Raw genomic sequence first — 9,234 nt, 5'->3', positions numbered from 1 at the left:
GTTAGGGCTATCAACAGCATTACATTTGTTATAGACTAAATAAAATTTTATTGCAATTTATCATTTTTATTACTCCAAAAACTGAATGTGGCTCTGCATTGAAGGCTTATATTCAGATTAATTTTTCAAATCCCATTGTTTCTGTATCCAGTGTTAGAAATGACTGTTTCAACTAAAACAACATTTAAAAAAAAAAGAAAAGAATCTCAACATGTTTTTTTTAACTTTTATTTGAAGACTTTTTATTTTATTTTGTTTATTTTTACAAGTGATGAGCTTTAAATGCAACATTCAGTCAACAACATGACTGAAGCATATCTGTTGTGATAAGGGAAACATGGTGGTTGAGGATGACGCAAAATTCTTTGGAACTGTGTCAATAGCTCCAGAGAAAAAGCAATGAGGAAGCAATTTCAGTAGAGAAGCACGTCTGTCTGGGTTGCTCTAGTGTGTCACAGAACTCCATAAACCTAAAAGGTTTAGTTCTGATGACGAACTGATACCTCCTTTATTAAATGCTTTCTTGGAAAAACACAGGAAAGGGACACAAGACTAATTTGCCTCCACCTTTACAAGCTTAAAAAGCCCACATATAATACATTTTATTAGCAATTTACATAACAGCAACCATCAGCAACATTCAATAATTTCTAGTGACATCTCTTTAACATGCACAGCATTGAAACAGCAAATACAGAACACTGGTAACTTTTCTGCACCAATACAGAAATAATGCATGACCTTTTGTGTATGTGTACAGAAAGCTTTCTGTACTTAATTTGGACTTACCCTAAATAATAAAGTTAAAGGCTACACTGGTTTATAGCCACTCTCAGTGATAATTGGTATAGATATGTCTCCAGACTGTGGAGGCGACCAAAAAAAAGGTATTTGGAGCTCAGGTTGACGTCGAACACTCTCACTGATTAAATCTGGAAGGAAGGAGTCAAACCCCGCCGTTCTGGGGTTGGAACTCATTGACTTCTCTGAACATTTTTCCAAATTGTCTTCGCATTCCTTTGAGTTCTCTGGTGAAAGCAAAGAATTCAACTCTTGCCTCTGGATAGGTTGGTAGTCATTTTCCACCCTAAGTAAGTTACACTGAGTTTCCTCATTACTGGCCAGCAAAGCTGAGCCACAGGACAGCTTTGGATTCTCTGAGTCAGCATCATTTCTGGATTCAGGCTCTAAAGGCGGGGTTGTGCAAGTCCCACTAGAGAGGGACAATGGGCTATAATCCTCTATGACTGACATTTTTTGTGAACCACTAGTGCCCTGATATGACATGTCTATTGATATAGGTGACAGGACATCTAGCGAGGCTGGGCAAAGGCCAGACAGACTGGAATTGGTCAAGGTGTCACACTTTGTGGTATCATATGAAGGCTCACTCTCTAAGACCCTAGGCTGGTCTGGCATGAACTGATCAGGACTTCCAGACATACCTGGGCAATAGGTAGGATTGATTACACCAGATGATCCAGAACTATCATGAGCACCAGTTACACCACATAAATGGACATTAAAGACCTCACTAAGGTCCCTATTAGTTACAGGACTAACAGGTCTCACATTTGGAAAGAATTTTTCCAAAGCCTCTTGTCGTAAAGTTCTACAATCGGGCTGAACAGTTTCCGCATAACTCGGGTGTGAGGAGCAATCACTGATTCCACTGCTGTCTTGGCTGCTCCCATCACTTTCTTCGCTGCCTGTGAACTGCCGTTCTGACCTTAAAAAAGAAAGGGCAGATGTTACTCAGATGGCTATTTTAATATAGGAAATATCATTCGGGGTACAAGAGTCCTACTTACAACTGTTTGCCACCATCCAAAATGCGGTGCTCCACAGATACTGGGTTACTTCTGGGATCTGAAGGCTCCAAAATCTAAAAAAGGAACATCTATGAATGATTTAATGCAGAGAAATGCTCTTTTATGTGAATTTTGTCACCATTACAGAAAGTAAACACCATAAAGAGTTAATTGGTAAATGGCTTATACTTATATAGCACTTTTCTACCTTCTTCGAAGGCCCAAAGCGCTTTACAGTCACAGTCCCATTCAGCCATTCACACACACACCGGAGGCGGTCCCACCCTTCCACCAGAGGCAAGGTGGGGTTCAGTGTCTTGCCCAAGGACACTTCGACACATGGGCAGGCAAGGTGGGATTCCAACCCGCAATCTTACGATTGGAGATCGACCACCCTACAAATGTTGGGTAGTAATAATAACTGTTAACATTACTAATTTAGTTTATGAGACCCCTCAAAAAAGAACTTTGAACTTGAATGACGTTGATGTAGAGAACAAGGGACAAACGCGGACGGTTGATGTTATCCATCCATTTTCAGAGACCGCTACATCTCTTCTAGGCTGCTGGAGCCAACCCAGCTGCTGCTGGGCGAAGGCGGGTTACACCCTGAACAGGTCACTAGTCTGTTACAGGGCGACACACACCAAGAGGTGACCTAAAGAATTCAATTAACTTATAAAACATGTTTTTTGGACTATGGGAGGGAGCTAAAGTCCCTGGAGAAAAGCCAAACATGCACGGGAATCACACGCAAGCTCATCACAGAAAGGTCCCTACTGGGATTCAAACCAGAGCCTTTTTGCAGTGAAGCAAGAGTGCTAACCAATGTTTAGCCCCCTGACATGTAGTAATGTTATATTATTATGAAATTCTGACAAGAATGACATCCAGACTCCTTAATCCAGCAAAGAATAAAAGAGAAACTATCAAAAGATAGCCGGAAAACTAGAAGCTTTGGCTGAACTGGATTTTGTTTTGATCATTTCAGTTCTATCATCACTTAATTCTAGAAAATTACAGTTTAATTTTGATAGGAGGCAGTCGTCTATGTTTGAGGAAGATGGGAGTTGTAGCAGGATGGGTATGTATGTATTTGTATAATTGTATATATTGTATGATTCTGATACTGAAAGTATAGACAAAAGGGACAAGCTAGATGGCCGAGGGCTAAACTCTGGGGCATGTCTGTATGTGGCGGAAGTAAATGACTGTACTAGAACAAAGTGAGTGTGGCCAGGTAGATTTGAAACAGGAAAGGAATGTAAGAGTAATACATAGAACTAGCCTGTCCAAGAGAAAGGGAGTCTGAAAGGCTTAAAGGCTCCTTTTAAATCAAGAAGGATGAGAGAAGAGGATCAGCTGTTAGAGGGAGGTCATCCAGAAAGGAAAAAGGTCAAGAGTTACTGCACCAGTTATATTTTAAAGAAGACTAGGATAAGGAAAATACAACAAGGATAACTGAGACTGTTGGGATCTGCACCAGGAACCTTGAAGATGGGAGTAGTAGGGGAAGAATTCCAGTGATGAAGGAAGGATATTACTGAATGTTGACAAGGAGGAAGCAGTGGCTCTAACTGACAACTTAATCTTTTGAATTTGATTAAATCTGAAACATTGCAACGGAAGAAAGACTGGGGACCGACTGAGAAAACAAAAGCAGCAGATGAACAGACAAAGGTTAATTCAAATCACTTTTAGGGAAGATGCTGGTGATAAATATTTGGAATTTCAGCTGAGAGAAACAAAACATGTGAGGGTGGTACAGAGGGAAGAAAATACGAAGGTTTTGCAGTGATTCTATCCATTCAAAGCAGCCTTGGAATTAGCTTTAGAAGGGTGGAGTCATTTAACATAGTGAAGTCATTTAACATAGAGAAGTTGTACGAAGGACAAACCATAAGCTCGAAGCTTTTAAAGACCCACTCCGATTAAAATTGTGTTTTTTATTTACTGATATTATAGGTGCCTAACAAATGTGTCAGTGTTAATAAGCTTAATAAGATTTATTAACAACCTTTGTTAACAAATTAAGAAGTATTATTATTGTTTGGGGTTCTAGTAAGATATTTATTAGCATTATAGATGCCTGACACAAGCCTAAGTGTTCATAAGCTTAATAAGTTTTATTAACTAACTCAACAAATTAATAGGCTTTATTAATGTGTCAGATGCTAATAAGATATTTCTTAGCATTACAGATGTCTTGCAAATTCCTGAAAGTGTTAATAAGATTTATTAACATCTAAAGTCAGACCATTGTCTTCTAAATCCATATTACTAAACTGCTTATAAGCTTTACAAATGTATTAATTAACTTTTTTAATAGTTTATTAATTGTTTTTCAACACCAGTCATTTTTGAAGAACGAAGACAATAAACCTACAGGAGCCATGCTAAAGCTAACACGCTAAGGACAGACCGGTACAGAATCAAAGATGGGCGGGGCTTTTTTCGTCACCTGTGTGAAAGCAAAGTCTAAGAGGCCATTCAATTGGCTGAAATCGAGCACGCCTGTTTTGCTGATGAGTTTGATTGACAGATTCCTTAGCCAATGGTGACATTAGTTAACCTGCCCATCTTTGATTCCTTTCATAATCAAAGATGGGCAGGTTAGCGTGTTAGCTTTAGCATGGCTCCTGTAGGTTTATTGTCTTCGTTCTTCAAAAATGACTGGCTTGTGCAACTTTCTTGTGGACTTTGAAGCAAGGCAACAGTGGTTGAATGCAGTTGGCATTGAATGCAGAGAATTGTCTGCTGGTGATGGGATTTGCAATGAATGTTTCACTCAGGATAGATGCTAATACTTTATCGTTATTAGCTATGATGCTAGTCATTCAACACCAGTCTATATGTTTTTAAAAAAAAATTATTTGTCTGAATTAAATTATTATATATCTTTTACAGAACGATTTGTGTATGTTTAATCTGTTTTAATGTCATAAAGTTCTTTTTACAATCTTTATGCTTTGTGGTTGTTTGTGCTAAAAAACGTCCACACTTTAGATGAGGTGCTGCAAAACAATTAATAAACTATTAACAAAGTTAATTAATACATTTGTAAAGCTTATAAGCAGTTTAGTAATATGGATTTAGAAGACAATGGTCTGACTTTAGATGTTAATAAATCTTATTAACACTTTCAGGAATTTGCAAGACATCTATAATGCTAATAAATATCTTACTAGCATATGACACATAAATAAAGCCTATTAATTTTTTAAGATAGTTAATAAAACTTATTAAGCTTATGAGCACTTAGGCTTGTGTGAGACATCTATAATGCTAATAAATATCTTACAAGAACCCCAAACAATAATAATACTTCTTAATTTGTTAACAAAGGTTGTTAATAAATCTTATTAAGCTTATTAACACTGACACATTTGTTAGGCACCTATAATATCAGTAAATGCATCATTAGCATCTTGAAAACATCCTAATAATAATGCTTGTAAATGTGTTAACTAAGTAATTTAATAAACCTTATTAGACTTATTGTACTAATAAATGTCTTACTAACACCCTATAAATTCATTTATAATGCTTGTAAATGTGTTAACAAAGCTTGTTAAGGAATCTTAATATAAAGTGTTACCGGAGAGTGTAAATAGATATCTCTCGGTTATTGGTGACAGGAAGGGGGGACAGGGTTTCTGTGCCAACAGTTCTACCCACAACTCAGAGCTGATTTTCTAATTAACTTCTGCCGCTCTGCAGAAACTATGACATAAAATGACACAGTTTAAAGGATTTTGCCTGAAATTGGCATAATCATAATCTACAGACCTCTGGGAATGTTTTAAAAAAAGATCAAATGATGATGATCAGAGTGGGACTTTCAAGGAATGTCACAACTGAAAACCACAAGTTGTGCTCAGAGCAGGTACTTTTCCAGGTCAAGTGTTGACAGTTCAGTGAATCTAGTTCTCTACAAAAAAAAACTATCAGCAGTCACAAAACCCAAACTCTCCTGATGTCATCAAAAAACCTTTTTTAGGTGCAATTTATAAAAAAAATATCTATCCCTGATTAAATACATAACACTGAAATCAGTAATTCAGTTTGTCCTGGTCATAAATACTGTTTTACATGTTCATAATAGATGTGCAACACTTATGTTTACCACCTTGAAGTTCAGACGTCCACAGTTTCACTTTGAATATCCGGAATGATTATTTAGAATATTGAGAATTCTAACTAAGTTTCTGTTGAGATAAGAACCCAACTGTGACTGGCCATTATTTAAATTTCAAATACAATGGAACAAAATGACACATTTATGTGTCTATAAAATAGTTTTGAATATCCAAATACATTGAGAAGTGTAAACATTCACATAGGGAGATGAATATTGACTTCTGGGATGTCTGAAAATAAAATTCAAAGTGAAAATAAAACTGCCAGACCAATATCAATGCCTCACCTTTTTCTTGGATGAATAAACGGTGGGAAGTTTTAGGTCAGAATATTTGTCCCACCACTTGGTTTTAATCCTGAAATCAAACAAAACTTTGAGCTAAAAACCACAGAAGACAAATCCACGGTGTTTTGAACTCAATGTGCTCAAACCTTTAGGTGACTTACCGTGAAAAACCAATATAGGCAGCAGCGCTCATGAAGACTGCAACAACACTAAGGATGACTATGATGACAACGTCCTGTGCAAAATGGGAAGTGGCTGCAAAAAAAAAAAAAGTCAATTAGAGAGTTTTAATTTTCAGTAGTAAATGGCAAAACTGGATGACGATGTTTTTATAATGTTATGGATAGCAATTAGGAATCCATTTGCTGTGTTTTCCAGTGGAATGAATATGACCCAAGAGATAACACTCAGAGCTTTGTAAAAGCTAAGTAAACAACTGCATCCTTGTTTGTTTGTTCATCCCCGTTAATGGAGTCACACTCAATGTGCAGTTATTTCCTATCTCTTGGCTGCATTTCTAGTCTTACAAAAGGTTAAACATCAAGTTTAAGTCCCGCTCTGGTCATCTTTTGATCCATTTTAATTAGAATTAAGGCACTTTTTAGCCAAACTCCCAAAAACCTGTGTCGCTTTCTAGGATATCATTTCTGCAGAGTGCCAGGAGTTCATTAGAAATTCACCTCTGAATTATGGGAAAAACTGTTGGTGTGGAGTAAGTCCCCATTTCATATCATCCATCTATTTATTTACACCCTTTACCGTAAGCTTACGGCCCCTCACACCCCAACCTAACATTAACGTCGCCAAAAAATGCCGAGCAATATTGGAGGTACGTAGCAGTACAGTTTGGAGCCAGATGTCAGCTCGTATGAGGAAAAACAAAGAGACATAGATATCTTTGTCTGCAATTGGATGCATTGCCCTGCTGATTGTAACACTTTTATCACAGCTACAAGATTTTTCTAATGGCCTTTTTACTTTTGCTCCTGATTCACAACAATTTGAATAGGCTATAAGCTTGTTTATATGTATATATATATATATATATATATATATATATATATATATATATATATATATATATATATATATATATATATATATATATATATATGCCATCCATCATGGGAAAAATGCCACAAGAACATGTTAAAAACACACACAAAAAGTTTTCATTGGAGTGGGTCTTGAATATTTCTATTCATCTTCTAATGGAGTCTAAAATGACCAAAAATAAACACTCACGGGTCTTGAATTCCCACTCTGCACTGCTGTCACTCTGCCTTTTGTTCCACTCTGATACACTTCTAACACTGACCACATATGTTGCTCCCAGTGACAAATTCCCTCCACTTATTTCATAGTACTGGTATCCATCAACCATTGGTGGTTTTAATGGTAAAATGACCTGTATTGGGATTGGAACATAGAAAAATGTGGTTTCTTTGTGGAAGTTTTATGTCATCATAAAATAATCAGCTGCTCATTGGCGCTAGGGACTCGGCTCCTACCTTCTCTGGGTCTCCTTTTTTGTGGTAGGTCACCTCTGCAGTCAACTCATCTCTCACTCCTTCCATGTTTGTCTTCCACTTGACTGCAAAATTTCCATTGGTTTCAGTCACGTTGACAATTGTAGGAGTTTTAGGCTTGACTAAAGAGGAAAAAATAGAAGTAAAGCTGCAGTTTCTTCAGATTAATGGAGTGAAAATGTGAAAGTTTTGAAGAAAATTCAACATACAGCTGTCATTTACACTGATGGTTTTAGATGCAACCCTTCTATCACCTCTCCACAAACTTGCATTGTGATTCTCTCCGTACACAAACAACATATTCAAAGAACAGCAACACTGATTCTTGTCACATTGCTGTAAAGTGCATCCATTCCTGCAGAGAAAAACCAAAAACAAACGTGTTCTACAATGTTTTTCTTTTTTTTAAACAGTGTCATTTTTCTATGGAATAAGGCAGGAAAAACTAACTCAGTGGTTTCGCTGTAATCAATCAGGACAAAAGTCACATTGTGATCAGTGCAGTTTGAGTGTTGTTGCTCAAACTGACAAAACATCTCTGTAAAGTCGTTGGTGCAGTCAAAGTTAACCTCCGCGTCATTCTCGCCTCCTGCAAGGAATAAACGCAGCATTATCACGCGATCCCACCAATAGTTCTAGGACAAAAGACCATAAAATAACCGAGTTAATACTTACCACCGAAAGTGAGAGCAAACTGCCCCGTGAGAAGCAGGAAAAAGAACAGCCATGGCGCAGAAAACAACACTAGAGTGTTTCCTTTTCTCTGCGCGACAAGTATGGATCCATGGAGGTGGAACGACTGTTTCCAGATTGTCAAATACGCCATCCCGTTCATGTTTTTGGTCAGAATAAAAGAAAAAACCCTCCGTTCTCCTCGAGCTCGACGGCTGGACGTAGGGATCGCGTCACAGTCAAAAGTCTTCCTCATTCGGATGAAGTCAGCAGCTGGAAACGCACCCAGGGAGAGCTTCCCGTCAGAGGCGCGCGCTCCACACGCGGAAGAGAGCACGAAGGAATTGAGTTTACCTCAGGAAAAAAACTAAAACAAAAAAATAACTAAGTTGAGTAAATTTATCCGTTAAAGAAGTGGAAGTTTGTCGACATCAACAGAGAGTTGAAAACAGCAACGCGTGTTTACTTTCTGACGAATTGCGACGCAAAAGCATTCCAGCACAAGAAGGAACAGGCCAGACGCGCCTCTCAAATGACATTTATTATGAGGGTTTTTTTCACCTCTGCCTGCATTTTCTTTTGTGTCTGTATATCTTTGACAAAAACAACCAAAAATTACAGTTTAATACGAAACCACAGAAACAACTAAACTGAATAGCCACACCAACTAGACACTTTATTCATGACACCTTTGAGCCACTATTTTGCCTAATTGACTACTCATATTGGAATTGATGTGAAATCTCATTCCATACTGTTTGATATGACGTTGACATATTATTCCTACAATAAAAGA

The 9,234-nt window shown here is 37.5% G+C and overlaps 1 protein-coding gene across 1 annotated transcript; it reads right to left on the bottom strand.

The window, feature by feature from the left end:
* Nucleotides 1-214: 214 nt before the first annotated feature.
* LOC101171817 (uncharacterized) lies at nt 215-8,990 on the bottom strand. Its single transcript, XM_023953558.2, has 9 exons — nt 8,442-8,990; nt 8,217-8,355; nt 7,976-8,121; nt 7,749-7,888; nt 7,483-7,645; nt 6,399-6,492; nt 6,238-6,307; nt 1,812-1,885; nt 215-1,729 (listed from the first exon to the last, which is right to left on the bottom strand). The coding sequence occupies exons 1-9, from the start codon at nt 8,692-8,694 to the stop codon at nt 811-813; spliced, it is 1,998 nt and encodes a 665-aa protein (XP_023809326.1). The 5' UTR covers nt 8,695-8,990; the 3' UTR covers nt 215-810.
* Between the last annotated feature and the right edge of the window lie 244 nt (nt 8,991-9,234).

The sequence above is a fragment of the Oryzias latipes genome, chromosome 3, assembly GCF_053564925.1.
Source record: "Oryzias latipes strain Hd-rR chromosome 3, Olatipes_Hd-rR_3.1".
NCBI lineage: Eukaryota > Metazoa > Chordata > Actinopteri > Beloniformes > Adrianichthyidae > Oryzias > Oryzias latipes.
Note: the sequence above shows the minus strand (reverse complement) of the source record. Positions and strands in the feature narration are given on the sequence as shown.

Coding starts and splice junctions, on each gene's coding strand:
- LOC101171817 (XM_023953558.2), bottom strand. CDS start 8,694: ATGAGGAAGACTTTTGACTGTGACGCGATCCCTACGTCCAGCCGTCGA. Junction 8,356..8,441: donor GTTTGCTCTCACTTTCGGTG/GTAAGTATTAAC, acceptor TATTCCTTGCAG/GAGGCGAGAATGACGCGGAG. Junction 1,730..1,811: donor TTGGATGGTGGCAAACAGTT/GTAAGTAGGACT, acceptor TTCTTTTTTAAG/GTCAGAACGGCAGTTCACAG.